We start from the raw sequence: 21,611 nt of genomic DNA, 5'->3' as shown, positions 1-21,611 counted from the left end.
ACAGCTATTAATTTAGAGTACAACATGGTGTGTCTTGTATTAGGAGTCTATTCTATGTATGGATGTCAGTAAAAATCATTTACAAATTCTTGCTTATGACCTGTCTCTAAGATGTCTTTAAACACTTCCTTATGCCATTAATAGAAGACATAAGACAAAAGGTGTGACAGGCAGCTATTTGATCTAGTGAGCCTTTTGGTTAAAAATCAATAGATATATGAGCTTTCTTATTCATATCATATCTTTGAAACTTTTCCAGTTTATTTTACTAAGCTGATTGTTCTTTTCATGTGAATCTAATTAAGATGTATTTCCTAGCTTAATGTATAGTTTTGTTTCCTTTCTGTATTATATATAATATGTTAAGGTGCTAGTCCTTGCAATAAAGTTTACTTGCAGTTAAGAAAAAATAATTTAGACAGTGGAAAGGATAGTGTCTTTCTTTGTTTTCCTTAGTCAGTGGGGCTTTTCCCTATCATGAGTTCTGTGCTTCTGTAGCTCTTAAAACAAGCACCAGCATTCTCTCAGAAAGCAGCAGTATTTTGCCTGTTTTATTATATTTTTATATCTTGTATGCTGAGATCTTTTTTGGAGAGAGAAACATTTGTTTGCTGAGTTTACATTTCTTGAAATATACATGATTCTTGAGACTGGAATCTAATGAAATCGGACACCCATTTGAAAACCAGAGTTAAGGCTACAACAGGGGATAAAAGTGATCAAATGATTAGCCAGGGGCTAATAGAATTCTGGGAAGAATGACAGATTGTATATTAGAAAGAAATATGATCTCATATTCATTGAAGCTTTTTACAACTAAAGATCTAAAAGAAATAATAGAAAATTACTGAAAGAGATGAATGTCTGAAACTTCAGAAATCCATGTGGTGTTGGATTAATCCAAGCAAGAAAGACTGATGGGCAGATAATAAGTTACATTGTGTAGGAAGTCTGCATTCCTTGTTCTCAGGGTATTTTTGTCTTTTTTTTTTTTTTTCCTGGTAAGATATATTTAAGTAGCTCTAGGCCAGCTTCAGAAAATTCAGTTTCTGATTTTTATCATCACACCATATGTGTATGATTCTTTGGTCTAGATAAAGTATTATAAACAGAGACTTCAAATCCTTGAGTGGAAGAAATTAAACCAAATTGGTAGCATTTTTCCTTGTGAGAGTGTAAACAGTATAAAACACCTTTTCACATACAGTCAGTTATAATAACCCTCAAGTCAAAGAGGGTGTGAAGAAATGTACTGTACTGCTGGGGGAAAACAAATAGTCACAAAGTGAAAAATGTGTATATGTACATTTTCATTACAAAGAAGTGGTTACTTAACTGTTGTAAATCTTACTTTGCCATAGGTACATGTTATTTTACTTAAAAAAATTGAATGTATGTTTGTTTGTGTGTTTTCTATCTTCATACAAATTTATACACAAAGTAGTACATATATATTCTTTTTTTCTCTCTCCAGGGTTGACTGGTCAGATAGCACTGTAATTGTGCAGAAGTTCAGCTTCTTTTAAATATGTTGATTGAGAAATATACATTCTTCTTCTTAAACTCTTTGAACCTTTTAATCACTTCCCCCTAGATTTTTGCCTTTCAGATTTGGCATTCATTCGTGTTCTTAGTTTCTGTAGGTCTAAGGAGAGAGTGAGGGGTGTCTGAAATATATAAGTAATAAAATTAACGTGCACGCAGAGTGCACTCTTTACTCTCCATGGACATCTTCTTTTTGGCTCTTTTTCCATATATAGTTAATCTCTGGGGGAAAGAGAGATTAATTACTCTGTTAAACTGACATTCTGACTCCAAATCATCCGGGTTTTTATATACTTAAGCATTTAAGCTTAAACTCAAGTATTTCTATATCAGTGAGTTCTGTACTCTGTAGCCATAGTAAAACAGTTATTTCCCAGTATGTAATGGAAGGTTTATAGGATTTCGTTTTTGGATTTTTTTTTTTTTTTTATAGCTACATCAGAAATAACATCATTATTAAAATGCTGTAAAAGCTGTTTGTTTTTTTTCTTGAATCCTCTCAGGTAAAATGTGAGAAATAATGCAAGCTTCAGGTTTCAGTAACATAATACAGATGAGCCCTGTTAATAAAGTAGAATAAAAGTTATAAGTTTTATTCTTTTAATGTGCCTAATGGTTTCCATTGAATCTTTTATAATCTGTTTTAGAGGACAATTAAAAATGTAATTCATTATGCACTTTGTTTTTGTTTTGCCATAACCTGTCCATATGTGTGTGGGGGCGGGGGAACAGAGAAAGGGCAAGAGAGGGAGACTTCTAGAGGGAGGTCCCTCTCTAGTAAGAAAGAACAAATTATCAAAGTTATTAGCTATACTTATACTCCTGTTTCTATATCAGTTGTTGCTAAACTAACCTCTAATGCCTTGGACAGGGGTGACATAACAAAAGTTTTGCAAAATTTCAACCAAAATTTCATTTATAAATGACCTATAATCAATACCCTTTCTCTTACCAAAATGATTTGAAACTTGAATCACTGAAATGTAACTTGGACTTGAAATGTAAACAAAGGATACTTAGTGAACTTAGAATTCTTCTTCCCTACAGAGTTAGTTATTTCCATTCTTGGTATACATGTATATATGTACCTTGAGGACAGTGCAGTATAAGTTAATCTTCCACATAGTCCCAGTGGGGATCTGTGTTTCTGGATAAGTTATTCTTTAAGTGGTTGGAAATGATAGAATTCTAACAGGAATTCTTTTTATTCTTTTTGCAGCTATGTCATCTTATCTTTTAATTATTAAAACAGAGCTTCCTACTGCTATTTCAGAGTTTTTGCCTGGCGACTATAGTGGGTAAGAAAAAAATACGTCACACTGTGTCCATTTTTTTATTAATTCAATAAATATTAAGCGAGTGGAAAGTAAAACAAACGTAGTCCCTGCCCTCAAGACACTTACATCTTAGGCAGGAGCAGAGTAGCAATGGAGAAGCAAACACTCAGCAGACGGTTATTGATGATCCATTTTGTACAGAGCACTGTGCTGCGAACCCTCTGAGGTGCAGGTGGGACCCTTGCAGCTGGGCCAGGTGTGAGCTAGACCTTGGAGAAGAGCAAAGGGTGACAGCCGGGGCAGGTAGGAGCTAGGTCTTGGAGAAGAGCAAAGGAGACACTCCTGGGATATGCAAGGCTGGGCGGGGGGATGGAGGGAGACACAAACACTGAGAGTGAAGGCCAGCCAAGCATGGAGGGGATAGTGCCTCTGTCACTTTCAGCCAACCACAGTATAAGGATAAATCACTTTGGGAAAGTTACAGCCATACTTGTGTGAGATTCCTATTATAAAGCATGATTTGAAAAAATAAATTATTTTCAGGCACTGTTTTTTTTAACAATATTATAAACAATGCCAAGTCACATTATACCTTTTCTCCTTATTTTAAAAACACTGTTTTCTCAGTGACTCGTCTCTTTTTTATGGGGGGAAACACAGATTAATTATACTTTTCAACGATGTAGAACAAGAAAATTTGAGAAAAATAAACTCAAAAAGATAGAATAAATTATTTTGTTATCAAGTTATTTTACGTAATTTCTAAACTACAACAAAAAAGGCGGTCAGACTTTTAGATTTAAATATTTGGTTGTTTTGCTCCAGTATTTGAACTTTTTCTGGTTTAAAGGGCAAGTTTTCAAAATTTAGTTTTTAGCTTTTGTAACTTGGCTTTCTTGAAAGAGTTCTACTAAGATAACTGCAAATACATATTTATAAGGAAAGTATGGTATACTTTATTTTTCATTAAATTTATTGGGGTGACATTTGTTAATAAAAAGTATGGTATACTTTAGATCTCACTAAGGACTATCAAGAAAATGTGGTTGAAAAAAGATAGGTAGAAGTTCTTAATGATTTTCATTACCAGAAAAATTGTTTAGTACTTTATTAGTTCACAAGGTTTCCACATTCATTATCACACTTGATGCTCACAAGTACCTTGGTGTGTTTTTTTAACAAGTACCTTGTTTTATCTACAGCTGTTTTATAGTTACTTTTAAATTTTATGCTCTTAGTTTGATAAATAATTCCTATAAGAAATAGCTATGTGAAAATCACTTTTGTGCTTGCAGTAAAAATATCGCAGACAACTTCTGTTACTCAAGAAGTTCTATGTGATATATTTCTTTTATAACTCAGGGCTAAGAACTCAAGGCAACATGAGGTAAAATGAATGTTAAACTCAGGGTAAGGGGGTGTGTGTCCTACCCATTTCATATTCAGTAACTCAGGAAATTAACTTCTTTTCACCATGGAACTTAATTTTGAGCCTTAGTTTTCTGCAGCTGCTGTAATGGGGGTGCTGGTATCGCCTTTTTAACAAAATGGTTGGGATGATGAAATAAAATACTATACGTACACATGCTTTTGTAAGTTGACAGCATAGTGTCAATATGCAGAATTAAAAGAGAAGAAATTTCAATAATGACTACATTAAAGATGATTTTTTTCTTATTTGCTCTGCTTGCCAGGAAGGTCAGAGTCAATTCTGAATGTGAATGTTTTGCATAAACTATGTTAATCCTAATTGTTGTCACACGTATGTGTTTTCCTTTTTCTTTGTGCTGAATTTCACATTTTTTATTTGTTATATGTGTTTGTGGAAAGAGGAGGGATAAAAATACATATTCAATTTTAGAAATAATTAAGGTAGCATATGACAGAACTGCTACTAAAACTTAGGTATTTTTTCTCTAAAAGTGATACTTTTACCATAGCTTCATTTAAATCAATTGCTATTTGCTTTTTTTCCTGGCTTGTTTAAAAAAATAAAAATTAACTCTCATCTTACTTATGTTAGTATAAAATTGATAAAAATGTTATTTTTACATGTCACACGTTGAGTTTTGAAAATTATATACGTAAAAATACTGTGGCCAATTTGCATTATCTCTGTTATGATGTTTTAAAATTGCACATTTTAACAGCTTTGGGTTTAAAATCTAATATATATTTGCTTATTTTGGATTTCAAAGTTTTGGAAAAATTAGTAAGTGACTATATTGGTTAGAATGCAGATAAATCATTAGTCTTTAAAGCTTAATGCTGTAAAATAATTAAGAAACATGTTATGATAATTTACATAACTGTCTAGGGCAGTTTATTTCTGGGTAGGGTTACATAGCAATATTTTTTTCAATGAGATCAATCTGCTATTGATAGGCTTTTGTTTTAGAGTTTGATTTACAGTGACTTGCAGCTAAGATCTTAGGTGAGCTTATTTTCTGAGTCGTCTGTGAGATTTGATGTATCTTTGTGAAACATAAACCTTTACAAAGATGTTATTTAAAAGAAACTTTATGTTCATAATATACCAATTTAAAAATTACTATTAGAAGTCAGAAGCTATAACAGGTATACCAAACTATTATAAGACATCTATATTTTTCATAGGATAACTTATATTTTAAAAATCTATGGCTGTTAAAATTTGGAAGCGCTCTGTTAACATTTAATGATCTTGTCAGGGGAATATGATTGACCCAATTAAGTTGTCTTGCATTTGAGTTACAGAATTGATATGGGATGTGAGTTAGACCCTAATTCAGAACACATGATACTCTTGTTCCATTCCATTCGAGAATGAAATTAAAGCAACTTATAAATAAATCTGGTTTTCATTAAAATATGGGGGGAAGAAAACATCTGCATGCCAAAGCACTTGAAATACAGCTTAGGGTTTAGCTTCTATATTTCATACTTGGAACACTTTTATCATATAGGATTAAATCCACAGATCAAACAGGTTTTCTAGGAAGTGTAGTATAGAACCTTTTACTCTAATTCTATTAGCTTAAAGAGAGTGTATGTTTATATCACAGTAGGAAAACAGGGGCTCTCTTTGATAATTATTTTCCCCTGCTTAGGAAAGAACTTAAGATTAGGGTAGTCTTTTAAAATCTTGATTTATAAAATATACATACTTAATATGTGCTTTTTGAGATTTCTTTTTACTGGTTTGTATTTTAAAAGTTTATTCACCTCTGTGACATGCATGGTGAAATGTAAACTAACTTGGCTGTGTATTACTATATTGCCTTTATTGTTGACATTATTAATGTAACTTAATAAGGGTAAGAAATGATTAATAATAACCAGTAGCCACACAGGGATAGATAAATTATATTTTGAATAGGGTTTTTTAATTTTAGGAATTTAAAGTCATTCTAGTAAAGAGGAGAGTAAAGGAAGCACAGTCTTGAGAAAAATGAGGCAGTATCGGGAAAACACCATAAACTCAAAGTGACTCTTCAGGAGAGGGGAATATTTCCATTGCTTCTCCCTAAGATCACCCTCATTCCTCTGCTGATTGTGCTGACATATGAGATGAAGCTGTTGAACCAGGTGATCTGTGAGGTCCCTTCCAGCTCTAATGTGCCATAACTCTGTGATTCTGAGTGACTGCTGGGAGGAGGTGAAGTCATCTTCAGCCCGCCAGCTCAGTGCTGGGGGCGGTCACATGGCTTCTCTGAACATGAGTGAAATTGTGATTTGAAATGATTTCAAAGTGTTCCTTTATCCTTACGCAAGAGAAAAGAGCCTGGTCCTGAGGATTAGCGTGCTCCCTTCACAGCTCTACCTTCCTGACAGCAGGGACAGCAGCACCAACAGCTGGATTCTGCTCTGGCGCTCCTCTGGGCCTCTCTCCTCCTGGCGTTGCAACTGTCTGGGTCTGATACTGAGTCCCCGGGGAAGGCGATTTCAGGCACAGAGCCCTGGGCTTTTTGCCAGCTTAAGAAGTTTAGTTGCCAGGTGTTCCTCAGTGAGGGGTATTTTGCATTTCTCATTCTGATTCATACCTGGTTAAGGGTGGCTAGAAGATGAACACACCGAATACCGTTTTGCTTTGTTAATATGTGTCCTCTCTCAGGCCTCCCTCCTACCAGGAACTGAGGGGCATGTGAAAATGCAGAGGGCACAGCTTCAAGTCCGTTAGACCTAGAAGTACTTGTCCATAAGTTTTCGTTTCTGGCACATGCATTTCCTAAAGACATGGATTAGGGTGGAAAAGGGCAAGTTGTGATCATGGCGCTATTTCTGCTGTTGTTCCTTCTGTCCTGTTAAAGAGGAAGCTGTTAGCACCCACAGTGCCCATTAAGGATACATTAGAGGGGACTTCCTCATAAACCAGATATTTCATTGTTAATATATAGAAACCCAACTGATTTCTGTATGTTGATTTTGTATCCTGTAACTTTACTAAATTTGTTGATTAGTTCTAACAGTTTTTGTGTTGAGTCTTTAGGTTTTTCTATATATAAGATCATATGATCTGCAAATAAAAACAGATTTATTTACTTCTTTCTTTCCAATGTGGATGCCTTTTATTTCTTTATATTGCCTGATTGCTCTGGCTGGGACTTTCAGTACCATGTTGAATAAGAGTGTTGAGAGTGGGTACCCTTGCCTTGTTCCTGATCTTAGAGAAAATGCTTTCAACCTTTCACTATTGAGTGTGATGTAAGCTGTAGGTTTGTTGTATATGGTCTTTATTATGTTGAGGTATGTTTCTTCTATACCCAATTTGCTGAGGGGTTTCATCATGAAAAGCTGTTATAGTTTGTCAAATGCTTTTTCTCCATCTATTGAGATGATCATATGATTTTTATCTTTCATTCTATTAATGTGCTGCATCACATTTACTGATTTTATATGTTGAATATCCCTTCATTCCAGGGATAAATCCACTTAATCACGTTGTATGATCCTTTTAACATGCTATTGAATCTGGTTTGCGAATACTTGGTTGAGAATTTTTGCATCTATATTAATCAAGGATATTGGTCTGTAATTTTCTCTTTTAGTCGTGTTTTTATCTGGCTTTGTATTAAGGTATGATGACTTTGTAAAGTGAGTTTGGAAGTGTTCCCCCCCTCTTCAATTTTTTGAATGAGTTTGAAAAGGATTTACATTAATTCTTTTAAATGTTTTTGTAGAATTCACTAGTAAAACTATCTGGTCCTAGGCTTTTCTTTTTGGGGAGGCTTTTGATTACTGATTCAATAGCCTTACTTATTATTGGTCTGTTCATATTTTTTATTTCTTCAGGATTCAGTGTTGGTATGTTGTATGTTTCAAGGAATTTATCCATTTTCTTGATAGAATATGGCAGTGGGACACTTTGGTTATCTGATAGAGACAGAGGTTGATTATCACCAACTTAGAATTCTGAGAACATCTGCCAAATTATTTGAAAAAGTAATCCCTATTGTCTTTGATGCTCCTGGCTCCCATATTAGTATGGATTTTACTTTGTTATTGTTGTGCATTTACATATATAAATATATATGTTTCAGTGTAAAAATGACAGCTTTATTACAGAAAATTTAGAAAAGAAAGTGAATAAAAATGATACATAATACCATCTCTTGTCTAATCACTGTTATCTTTTAATTTCCTTTGAATTTTTCCACAAAAGCTTTTAAAAAACATAACAAATAATAATACATCTTGTATTTCTGTGATTACCATTTTCCATTTTACTAAACCCTCTTTTTAAAAAAGCTGCACAGTATTTCATTGAGTATGTTGTTATTGACATTTTCTATTGTTGGATATATAGAATGTCCCCCAGCTTTTTAATATTATAATAATGTTGCATTCACAACTTCATGCATGTAGAATTCTTTATATTTTAGATTATTTTTTAGAGTAGATTACCACATTTTCATTGCTCTTGCTACATATTATCAGTGTTTTCCCCCAAGATAGTACTAGATTGACAAGGTCACTAGCAACATGTGAAGGACCAATTATGCTACATCCTCAAATATCGTGTTTAAAATAATTTTACTAGTTTAATTTCAACAGCTTCATTATTTCTTTCTTTAATTGCATCAGAGATTGGATTTTTCGTCATGTGTATTTACTAGGTGTACTTCTTTCATGAGTTGTTTGTCCTTTACATACTGAAGTAAAGTCTTTACTATTAAAGTCTTGGGAAATTAACTCTTAACTTTTTAAAACTTCTGCACAGGTATTTTATATTGAAAAATTAAAATCATATATATGCAAACAAGGAGAAAATAAAATTGCTCATATTGCTACCACATAGAAATATCTACCTTTTGTATTTTAAGTATATTCTTCAGATTTTTAAAAAATGTGCACTCAGTTTTTTAAAATAATTAAATACATCATCACATTTTAAACCTATCTTTTCTAATTCAACATTCTAATGACTTTATATGAAAATGTTATTAATTTTTTTGTCCTTTCCTGAAAATTTGAAAATTATAAACTATAAAGAAGAAAAATTACCCATTATTCTACTGCCCAGAGATAATGGCTGTTGGTTTATTGCAATTCCTTTATATTTTTAATGAATCTATATTCTTCCTCAAAATTGCTATCATGCTCTATATATATGTTTACTGAATATTCATTATATTATTATGTCTATGAAATGACCTTTTATGATTGTACCATGGCTCCATAATTTATTTTTAAATTGTCATGGTTTTAGATGTGTGTTTCCAGTGGTTATTCTTTTAAATGTTTTCAAAAAACATCTTTTTACAAAAATTTTTGTTCTTGTTACTGATTGTTTCCTTATTTTTAAAACTTAAAAAAAAATATTTTTTATTGATTTCTAGAAAGAGAGGAAGGGAGAGGGAGAGAGAAACATTGATGTGAGAGTGAAACATCAGTTGGCTGCCTCCTGCAAGCCCCCCACTGGGAGTCAAGCCCGAAACCCGGGCATGTGCCCTGGCCGGGAATTAAACCGGTTACCTTTTGGTGCATGTGATGACACTCAACCAACTGAGCCACACCAGCCAGGGCTGTTTTCTTATTTTTAATGGTCTTTTATAAGTGTTATGTATTTGAAGGCTCTCATTATCTATTGCCAACTTGCTTTTCAGAAAGGTGATATACAAAATTTTTACTTTCACCAGTTTTGTGCACCTCATCACTCCTCAGCAGCATTGACTATTATCTTATTTTTTAAATTATTTGCTAATTTGGTCATTGAAAAATGGCATTTCATTGTTTTGATACATTTTTAAAATATAACTTCATTAGTAAGAATATCAGAATCCTACACACACACACACACACACACACACACATTTTAACAAAAGGAAGTAGGCTTTTCGTGTGTGTGTGTGTGTGTGTGTGTGTGTGTGTGTGTGTGTGTGTACCCAAACACTGGAGTCCTGTGCCTAAAACAGAACTTTTTTTCTAATAGGTCTTGGTATCTTGACGGACAAACACTACTAATCATCACTTGTGTTGTCATTGTGTTCCCTCTGGCACTTCTTCCTAAAATGGGTGAGTCTTTGTTGAAGAAAACATTATTTGTTTAAAAGAAAGAACAAAGAAAGAAAGAAAATAATATTAAGGGGCTTTGAAAGTTCACAGTACCACATTTTCAGCAGAAAGGTGGTGGTTGTGCGTAGTTTTGAACTTGGACTTATTTTAGGTTGTTCAGCCTTCAGCCCTGTCTAGTTAACCTATCACTTGGTTTGCAGTAGTATTTTGTCTGCCCCACTAAAATAAAATCTTTACAGCGGAACATTAAAGAGCAGCCTTTCCTTACAGTGTGCCATTAGTGGTAAGCCAGTTCCAATTCTGCCGTACAGAGCTGCGTAAACGGCCTGTGACAGATAGCTGGAATGTTATTCTCGGCCCCGAGCCCCAGACACCAAGCGCTGTAATAGAAAACATGCCCAAGATGTATAGCTTTAGCTGTATGTTAGGATCATTTTCCTTATAAATTGCTTTTTATTTTACTGTTATTTTACAGGCTTTCTTGGCTACACAAGTAGTTTATCATTTTTCTTTATGGTGTTCTTTGCTCTTGTGGTAAGTTTAAAATATAGTGTATTACTTATCTCCTCACTAAAATTCAACTCATTGTCTTAATGTCTTTTTTTCTTTTAACTCTTTTGTTTTGGGGAGGTATCCCATTTTATTTCAATGTGTTATTCAAAAGCGCTTTATTTCAAAAAATTATTTTCTTCATTTTATCTGTTTTGAAGAGGTTTAGCTAGACCAGCATTTCAAGTTCAGTATCACTTGTGGTTAATTAGAAAGGAGAGCATGCCAGTTCTGTTAAAACCTTAGATGGAGTGTAATTCTTGGTGTAGGTTGTGTATCACTTTATTTCAGTACAATACTCTGTGAGTGTGTGTGTGTGTGTGTGTCTCGGGGTACTCAAGCATGAGAATCAGTCTGGTTTCTAATCTGTAAAATAATTTGACACTAGTTATTTAATTATGAAACTTTGTTCCATTAATGAAGCAAGAGCTTCTGGGACGTAACTGTTGAGATCTAGTAGGAACTGGGATGTCTGGTATATTCAGTATAGATAAGTTCTCATAAAACTACTACTGCAGAGAAACTGGTATATTCAATATAGATAAGTTATCATAAAACTACTACTGCAAAGAAATATTTTTCTTTACATGTGTAATATGTTTTTTCTTACTTTAAAAATTAGCTTATTTTATTATAGGAAAAATATCAGATGGTAAACTTAATTTACTATTCATAAAATAATTTAATATAAAGATAAAAGAGAATTTGAATTTCTTATTTCCTTCTAATTCTTCTAAAACAGATTTTAACCTCTCAAAGTTAGTATCTCTGTGTGAAATTTTGAAAAAGCTTTTTTTCTCTTTGCGTAGCAGTTTATTCCACAGTTTCTGTCAAACCTTAAGTAGGATTAAACATTTTAAACTTGCCAAAAGAATATATATTTAAATGGCTTGATTAAACTTTTAAATTCATAAGCTTGATTAAATTCTCCCTTATTAATGAGAAATGAGTAAAAGAAAAATGCCACCTAAAAGAGCAAGATACTACGTCAGTAGTTAAACCATATTAAGTAGCCAGATTTCTGTGCTGTCCAAACAATCTAAGAAGCGTTTAACTTAGTCTGAGCTGATCTTCTGGGATACAGGGATAAAACAACTCCAGATCACTTTAATGAGTAGAAGCGACATTGGTTTCTGTGTACAAAAAACAATTATACTTTAATGAATGCTCTTAAAACTCAAAATACTCAGCAATTTTACATTTAATCATTTGTCGAATTTATCAACATTGTCCTCCCTCTTCAAATTGTCTGACTTGTATCTTACAAGTGAATTGAACATACACTTTCTTTTATTTTTCTTCTTCCAGCTTTATTGAGATATAATTGCATACAGCACTGTATAAATGTAAGGTGTCCAGCATAATCACTTGACTTATATATATTGTGAAATGATCATCACAGTGAGTTTAGTTAACATCCATGAACATACATTTTTTTAGGCCCCACAATGAAGAGGGAAACAACAAAATATTTTCATCATAATTTGATTAAGAAGCATTTACATGGTTAGGAGTGGCCTATGTATGCAAATGAACATATGGATATTAACAAGAATCCATATAGTTAATGAATTTTTTTCCTCCCAGATAATTGGCATCCTAAACTTTGCATAGGTAGGAGTAGTTTGATTTTTATTGCTGATAGTTTGAAGCAGGTGAAATGTATTGATACAATATGTCTATTGTACATAGTTTTCACTGGATTAATTTCTGTCATTGCAGATACTCTTTAATTCGATGCAGGTTTCTACTGTAGCAGTCATATGGAAATAATACCCTTACTGTAATGCTTTACAAACCATCTGCTCATATTTTTACCTGTGAGCACAATTTAAATTTGGTCTAAAGTGGGAAGATGAAGACACTGTGCACTTTTTTTCAAATTCCCTTTTTAATTGGCATATTTATTTTAGAGTTGCTAAGTATTAGGTTTTGAATATATAGTGGTAAGGGAAAAGGCATGTGTATGTATTACCACAAATTTTTTTAAAAGATGCCAATTTTTCATTAATTGTTTTTGTCAGTTTTGTAAATGTGTTTGTAAATCTGTATAACATTTAGATTACATTAAAAAATCCAGAAAACAATTATTTTCTTAAATTATGCTCTACAAAACCTATACTCTTATCTGTTGCCCCACATCCTTGTTTAGCATAAAATTTTTTAGCATAAATTATGCCCCCTCTGAAATATCTAAAATTAAAAAAACATTTTATTTTAGCAGTGGCGTAGAATGACTAACCAGATGGCTTTACCTTTTTGGTCCATTTTAGAACACAAATGTATTTCCATTTTTTCCAAAAGTTCTGCCTTGAGAACAGGTTAGTATTCTAAGAAGTATTTTAATAAGTCAGAAATCAAAATTAAGAACTATTTGAATGTATTTTAGTCGGAAGCTTTCCTTCTACTGAGCACTGTGTTAGGCATGTGGGAGTTTAACCTGGACACAGCTCTTAAGGATCTGTCAGTGTAGGAGGCGAGATAAGATAAATGTATTAGAAAAAGTAGAGAACGGTATAGGTAATATATAATTAAGTATTGATTTATTTGCTTCAGAATAAAATTTGCAGGAGTTAAGGGTCTGAGAGCTAGAGTAAAGAAGGTTGTGTAAGGAAGTAAACTTGAGCTGAGCACTGAAAGATGGGAAAGACTGGGAGAAGAGTGAAGGAAGGGAAGGGCCTTTTGTGCACATGAAAAGTATTTTTAATACTTAATCATCTTTTTCCATCTACCTTTCTAACCCCTGGAATTATCCTTTACCATATCCTATCTTCACCCTGAGCAAGGACTCCCTGTTACTCTTGTCACTGGGTATTTTTCCATTCCGGTTCTGTACTTCTGCTGCGTAGGACATCACCCCTACCCACCCCAATCCACTGTGCAGGCTTGGGGTTGGGATGGATCTCTGCAGAGAAATTAGCTGTAGTAACTAATTTTATATTAATATAAAATCAGGTTACTAATGATATCTTCTAATGAATGAAAAATAATGGTTATATTTGCATTTTGAGCACTGTTTTTGAAATATATTGATTTGCAAGTCTAGTGACAAAGTAAATGAGGTAGCTCACATACTGACCTTATTGCAGTACCTGGTACACAGCAAATGCACAATAAATGGTTGTTGCTGCCACCACCCCACTGTTAGTGAGGAATAAAAGGAAAGACACTGAGCTTGGAGCCGGGCTGAGGAGACTAGCTTCTACCCCACCCATATATCTCCTGTTTTGGAAAACATACCAAGAAAAAGATGGTGAGATTATTGCTTTTAATTTTTTTTCTTTTCTCTTGGTAAGTTGACCATTTAGTTTTATTACATTTTAAAAACCTATCTAGAAATGTCAAAGCAATTTTCCTGATTTATCCTTATAATTCCCCCAGCACCACCCCCTTGGGGAGGGTTTTAATTAAGAGTCTTTCTTTAGTGTACTCATTAACTTAATCCTAAAGGTGTATGTTTTCCTTAGATTTGTTTTATCACTATATAAAATCTCGGTTGAATTAGTTTAAATCCAAAGCTAGATAAATACCAAGTAGCAATAGGAATAGGAGCAGTATTTACTTACTGGTCTCCTGCAAAGGACAGGCTTCTTCTATTCTCCCTGCCCCTCTGTGTGCTGGGTTTCAGCCTAGAGCAAACATTTACAGAGTAATTATGTGCCCAGAAACAAGGGCAACAATGGCAGTGTTGACACAACCACAACTGTAGGTCTAGGAACAGGATGCCCACAATGAAAAGTAAAATCCTGAAGGAAAAAAGGAAGAAATAAAAGTAAAATTCTGAAACATTTTAATTGATTATTTCTGGGAAATGGCATCCCTTGGGATTTTTTTTTTAAATTTATTTTTGACAGCTGGGGTTCCCTAGCCACGTGCCCTTATTCTTAGCCAGTTTTATGTGCATTCACTGAAAGCAATGTAAGTCTGAAAGAAACAAGGAGAGACAGTACTTATATGTCAGAAGTCTCTGAGCCCATCCTTTGCATAAGGTCTCCTTCTGCCTGTGGCTATCTCCAAAACGGCTGTTAAAATTTCTCTATCTGCTACTGATGCCAGGCCCACAAATAACCATAGTCTTGTACCATTGTCACTAAAAGCATTTAGTGTTGCGCTTGTTTTTACTGCCTTGATGCTATTGGAGTTTTGAAAGTTGACATGAGAGTACTCTGTCTTTAATGGGGAAGGTCCCCACTAAACAGATACGTAGCACCCAGCCTCACCCCCCCCCCAGGCGACCCATTCTAACTGGGGGAAATCATACAAGCAAAGAATCCTCTGTTAGCCAGCATGTGGTTTGGCATGGTGTTAGATTAATTGAAATAATACTGACCTGTTTGAAATCAATTTCTTGTCATGAGTTTTATAAGAAATAATCTAGTGTTGATTCTACTTATTCTTACAGATAATAATTAAAAAGTGGTCCATCCCTTGTCCTCTGACATTAAATTGTACAGAGCAGTATTTCCAGGTAATAGTTTATGTTTTCTTTTCAGTTTCTTTCTTTTTATTTTAAGCTAAAAAGAAAAAAAAAAATCAGACTAATATCCTTTTTCCTAATAAAAGGAAAAGTGATGACTAGATTGCATTTGGAACTTTATTTTGAAATATTTTTATTTGAAAGCCTGGTAATAATAAATTCATAATGTTTGTTGATGTTTTCTGACTTTTAATGACTGTTGGTTTCTCTTTTTCCCCTCAATCCTCTTAAACAGATTTCAAATGCTACAGATGATTGTAAACCAAAGCTCTTTCATTTCTCCAAAGAGGTGTGTAAGTTATTAACAGATACTTTTGGTTGATTTTTCACATTTCAACTTTTAAGAGATTTGTGTAACAGGGTCTCTTAGGTCTTTGTACCTGTAACTAATTAATTTTCATGAAAGTGCTAAGTATAGGGTTGCCTACCAGAAGAATAATATTATTTAACACAGGGTGGCCTATTATGAAACAGCCACCTTTTTTTTGGCATGCTTTTAAATGGAGCCTGTTTTAAATGGGCAACTGCCTAAAAGAACAGATTTACTAAATGTCTGGTCTGGCCAATAAGGTCCTCTGTGGATACAGACTTCCTGTTGCCCTCTGGACTTGTAAAGCTAAATAGCCAATTATATCAAAAACTCCTCCCTTGTGAGTAGAACCTTGGTCTGTAGCAAAACGGCCTCATCATTGGACCAGCAATTGAGCACTGCCAGTATGTCTTCTGGCAGACATTCCAGAGTTGAAATTTATGATGCCTTAAGTGGAAACTAGAAGACCAAGTCCCCTGGCCTTCTCTGAGAGCCCCAGGATTTTGAAAATGTCTGCGAGAGCCCCTGGCATCAGCATAGGCGACAGGAACTGTGATCTGGGTAATCCCTGTCATTCTGGAAGAGCTAAAAGTCTTCCCTGTTGCTGCAAGTTTCTTCATCTATACTTTCTGATTCCGCTAAATGCAGCTTCCAGTTACTAGAATCCCCTCCACTCATGTACAACTCTGTCAGTGTAGCATGTTGGTGCAGTAACTCCTCCATGCAGAATTTTCCTTTTTATCCACAATTTTTACATGAGAAATGTCTCTCTGGCCCCACAAGGGAGGTTACCACATCTCACAGGGTAAAGGCCTCTGTGTGCCTTGAAGATCTAGGTAGGATAATTGACAAGCCAGGAAATTGAGCAATATATGAAAGAGAATTTGTGAATTAAAGTCTCATTCCCCTAATCCAGCCTCAGGAAACACTACAGCTTTCCTTCCTCCCAATTCCCTTCAAATATTTGAGGAAGCATTATGTCCCAAGATAGGTCTCAGTCATCTGGAACTTCTTTTGCTGAAGAGCTTGAAGTTAGTAGGGGAAAATTTTTTTAGAGCAGAGAAAAGAAAGTAAATCATCTCCATCCATTTTGTAGAAACAGTATTTTCATTTAGATAGTAACTTTTGTTTGCTTTGTAACTATCTCTGGCTCGTAAATATTCTAATTTTTAAAAACAAGTTAGGTTCATGAATTCCAGTGGATCTCTAAGAATTTGCCAGTCTAGAATAAAGCATGTTCATTCTCATTGAAAGAGAACCTAGGCAAAGATGCTGAGATGCGATTAATATTTTCAGTATTTCCTTAGATTAAATTGGTGATATTGCCTTGGATTGAGTTGGTAAAAGCAGTTTCAAAAGCATTAACGATTATTTCCGCTTAGAGTAGTAAGATGTCTTTAAGTTTCCTAATGCATCTATTAGGAGAGACTGAGATTTACAGTAAGATTATTTCTAATATGTTATTATTCTGAATTTTACCTAAATATTATTTTCTCATCTAAACTATTTTTATCTTACCCAAATAATGTATGAACAGCAGCTATTGTAGTAAAAGTAACATGCTATATAGAAGCCAAACAAGAAATATCTGGCTAGGACAGACAGCCCATCTATCAAGGAAAAGATTTGCTGATTACCATAATTGTGTCTCTCTTAGAAACAACAACAACAACAAAATCCACACTAAATAAAACCTTATTTTATAAAGATGATTTATGAAAAATGAAATAAACTTAACCCAGTTGATTTTTTGAAGAACTGAGCTTCTTGTCAAGTGAAGTAGTGGTTTCAACAGAGTAGCATTTAGTAATTTTGTCTTTGAATTTTTTTTCAGAGTGCTTATGCCATACCCACCATGGCCTTCTCATTTCTCTGCCATACCTCAGTATTGCCCATATACTGTGAACTTCAAAGGTACCATAGAATCCCGGAATATTTTCAATGTATTAAGTATGTCTTTTTACTTTTAGGCCTTTCAGACTGAATGACACTCTCCTTTATGAATCCTTTCCCTCCATCACTGGATTCTAAGGGTCAGTTTAGAACAAAACAAAACAACCGAGAATTAATTCTGTCCAAATTGAGAATGTTTCCTGGAAGCGTAATCTTTGTGCAGTAATTTCAAATCAGAAATTCTAGTGTGGAATAACTAATGAACTAGGTCTTGAATGGTTAAGGAATCCTTTTGACTAGCTTGGAAGACTTATTTCTATAAATATAAATCAGATCACTGATTCTACTTCTGCCATTTTTGTCTTTTAGCCCTTCAAAGAAAAGAATGCAGAATGTAACCAATACAGCAATTGCTTTAAGTTTTCTCATTTATTTTATATTGGCACTTTTTGGGTACCTCACTTTTTATGGTAAGTATATTATTTAATTATAGATGACAAAATAAATGGTTCTACAGTTGATCTCACACTTGAATATGAACTTTGTTTCTGCCTCTCATTATTAAGTTAGTTTGTTCAGGCTGCCAGAACTCGCTGCAATACTGTGGTGGCTCTGTGGGCCTAAAGAATTGATTTTCTTTCTCTTATAAAGGTAGATCAAGTTCGAGATTAATAACTTTGTATGCAGATTTCCTTAAACACCTGAATAAAACCTTAGGCATAGGGACATTGATGTCTTTCTGCAAGAAAAGTGTGAAATATTTTAGAATGGATCTTATTTTCAATACATCAGACTCTAGTTTAGCAGTTTGGGAGAACTGGTCATCTTAACTGCAGGACGAGTTGAGGAAGGAAAGGGTTTTACACTGAAATGTAGTTGTTTGCTTACATGTCAGAGGTCTCTGCCTTCGCACTCGACTCGTACAGTTCCAGGACCTTTCTTCATACTTTTTAAAAGGATTCTTTCAAATTCATAAATTTAAAAAGTAAATGTTTTTTATTTATTTTTGAAAAATTGTCTGCTTGGTATGTGTTTTTTTTCTCTTCTGATAAGAACCTCAAGAAAAAGTAAAACTTAAAAGTCTAGAACAAGATTAAAAAAAACCTGTAAGCTCTCTTATTTAATTTGAAAACAAACACGTTATAACAAATTACACTTAATTTGTCAAACTCTTCAGTATACTTTTCAGTTATGATGCTTTTATAACAACTCTCCACGTAAATGGCTGTTATTACTTGGTGATAGTTAGCTGTTGTGACTGATTTCACAGTTGATGGCCTGTGCTCCTGTTTCCGGTTTTAGCCATCCCTGATGACTTGTAACAGGGCTTTGCTTATGTCTCAGAGCTTGTCCACAACCCACAAGTTTTTGGACAACATTTACTTGCATAGCCACCTTTCCTAAGCCGGGTGGAAAGAGTATAGATTTTGAAATCCAACAGATGGGGTTTAAATAACTGCTCTGCTCTAAAGAGCTGTGTGACTTTGAATGGAATACTACACCTTACAGTATCTTCATCTCCTAATTGTCAGCCGGCACAAATACTATTATACTTAGGAGTGTTCAGCGTTGAAAAAAAACCCAAAAGATGGTGTTCCTTCTTCCCCCTGTGGATAAATAGAACTATCTGGAAGAAACCTCAGGTGGCCTGCAAGTCCCCAGGATAGCTGAGAAATAGTTACATAAATTACCAGGGGATGCTTAGGAGCTGTATTAAATGGAAAGAGAGGTGGAAGAAGGATGGGTGCTAATACATTGATGGAGCTAATATTTATTATGTAAGTGCCAGGTGTTTTACATACATTGCCTGCCTCAGTCCTTGTAACTCTGCAGGGTATAGGTTCGTAGAGGTTGAGTAATTAGGCCAGCTAATGAATAGTAAGTTGGGATTTGAATCTAATTCTAACTCTCTCCAAAGTTAATGCCTTTATCGGCTACCTCCTCAGGAAATATGTTATAGAACCCAGATTTCCTTCATTCCAAGTTTTTGTCTAAGTGGACTTTTGGAAAAACCTGGCTCATTATCTATCTATCTCGGTCTATCTATCTGTCTCGGTCTGTCTTATCCATCCATCCACCCACCCACCCACCCACCCACCCACTGATGCTTGAACACAGAGGCTAACCATTTTCATTGTGTAAATGTAATGTTTACTACACAGGGATTTTCCTGATTATCAAGTAAAGGTGTTATGTTGTCTCTGACTTAACCCTTCTCCGCCAATGCAGATTCTTCAGAGTATCCACATTTTATATAACGGAAAAATGCACATCTAAGACAAGTCACGTGGCAGATAGGCAGGCAGGTAGGTGGGTATGTAGGTAGGTGATAGATAGATAGATAGATAGATAGATAGATAGATAGATAGATAGATAAAAATAAAGAAAAGGAATTTCTTCTCCAAAGACAGAAGATTCAGATACTGATTTGCTGTTCACAGTGTTTCATTTTTGGGTTGTTAATCATAACCAGGGAAAATACTTTATGGTATATTTCTATCTGTACAACAGTAGTGCTCAGTCTTGTGGAAATAAATAGCTAATTAAGTCTGAGACCATAATCAGAAGGGCTCATCACAAGTTAAGGCTTCAACTCATTTTATAGATGAGCAACTAAAGCCCAAAGAGGTAAAGGGACCAGTCACATGATTAGTGGCAGGCCTCCTGCATACTAATCCCATGGTCTTTCCGCTGCTCTGTGGTATCTTTATAAACTTCATACCAGTTTGACAATGTGTATTAAACAGGACAGCCTCCTGACTTCAATAGCATACACAACTTGCAGAGATCACCATCGGGTCCTTACTGAGATTTGTAGGGATTTGTCTGAATCCAGAGAAGCGTGTCGTACTCTATTCTTTACATATGGTAAGGCTCAGCTAAGAACACAGAACTGTCGGGCTCAGAGGAAAGCTTTAATCCTGGGAAAGTAGGAAGTGGACATGCAACAGATATTTTGAATATATAATAAATCTAATTCTTCAGGAGCTGCTTGGGATTCTTTCATTCAGGGCTTCTAAGGCTTAGTTAATACTTAAATTTTGTCAGATTAAAGAGACCTATGAGTATGTACCTAGATTACTCATATTGGCTCTCATTACAGATGTTAAAGCATTTTAAGGTGAGGGGAAAAAAGGGTTCCTCTGGTGAGCCAGGCCAATGCCCAAATGTTGCATAATAACCAGACCATGTAAAAAGTCTATGAGGTTGTTAAGCAATAAGTGTTAATAGCTCATTTTTATGATTCAGAAAGTAGAAAAAAAATAGTTTGCCATATTTCTCCAAAACTCACAAGTACCTCACAGATTTGGGAATAGAATTCAACTTTAACCCCCTGCTTAGTCCACAGTTCCGCACTGTGTAAAGTGTATCTTTGATAATGCAGACAGTTAGTTTTCCATGATCACTAGTCTGGTCCAGATCCGCATTACCTCTCAGTGATTATGACAGTTGCCTTCTGCTATGCCTGTTTTGGATCTCTTTTTCAACCAGTCTGTCCTCCTGCTTAGTTCAGATCATAATACACTGTTCTTCATAAGTCATTGCATCTCTGTGGCCTACCAAACTGAGCCCAGACCCTACCACAGAAGAGTTCCATTGCTGGGTCTCAAACGCATTTCCAGCCTTTTCACCCACTGCTCTTGCACTAACTACAGCACAGTCTACTTCAGCCGTTGTGGTCCTTCTGGAATACTCGTTTTCTCAGATGCATATTCCCTCTCCTGCTTCAGGCTGCTTCTTGTGTTGGTTCTTGCTCCTAGAATCTCTTCCCCATGTCTTTGAGTGTCAGCACACACACATTAATTCATTTAATGCTCTCAGTAACTCTATAGGTCAATATATTATTGTCTCCATTTTACATATGTAAGAACCAAGGGACTCAGAAAAGTTAATTTACTATTAAGTAGTGGGGTTTGAACATTAGTCTGTGTGGTTCTAGATTTCAAACCCCCTCTCCCACCCTGCTGCCCACTACATTATGAGGCCCCTCCCCAAGCCTTCCTGGGTCTCCTTGCTTGTCCCAAGGCCATAGTTACCGTTCTGTGTTCAGAATCACCGTAGCTAT

At 34.8% G+C, this 21,611-nt stretch overlaps 1 protein-coding gene across 6 annotated transcripts in view; it reads left to right on the top strand.

Moving 5' to 3' along the window:
* The window catches only part of SLC38A6 (solute carrier family 38 member 6), a 59,647-nt gene that overhangs the window by 27,458 nt on the left and 10,578 nt on the right, over window positions 1-21,611 (top strand). For all 6 annotated transcript variants that reach the window (XR_001602103.2, XM_016198220.2, XM_016198222.2 and 3 more), the window contains 7 exons: window positions 2,765-2,843; window positions 10,234-10,316; window positions 10,792-10,850; window positions 15,268-15,333; window positions 15,578-15,631; window positions 17,487-17,566; window positions 17,915-18,015. Coding sequence is in view for 5 of the 6 variants with exons in the window: in XM_016198220.2 (XP_016053706.1) it covers window positions 2,765-2,843; window positions 10,234-10,316; window positions 10,792-10,850; window positions 15,268-15,333; window positions 15,578-15,631; window positions 17,487-17,566; window positions 17,915-18,015 (522 nt within the window). In the remaining variant the exon portion in view is untranslated. The remainder of the gene's footprint in view (window positions 1-2,764; window positions 2,844-10,233; window positions 10,317-10,791; window positions 10,851-15,267; window positions 15,334-15,577; window positions 15,632-17,486; window positions 17,567-17,914; window positions 18,016-21,611) is intronic.

This window comes from Miniopterus natalensis, chromosome 1 (assembly GCF_054644295.1).
Source record: "Miniopterus natalensis isolate mMinNat1 chromosome 1, mMinNat1.hap1, whole genome shotgun sequence".
Classification (NCBI taxonomy): Eukaryota; Metazoa; Chordata; class Mammalia; order Chiroptera; family Miniopteridae; genus Miniopterus; species Miniopterus natalensis.
The sequence above is the reverse complement of the archived record's forward strand: the minus strand, read 5'-3'. Positions and strand labels throughout refer to the sequence as shown.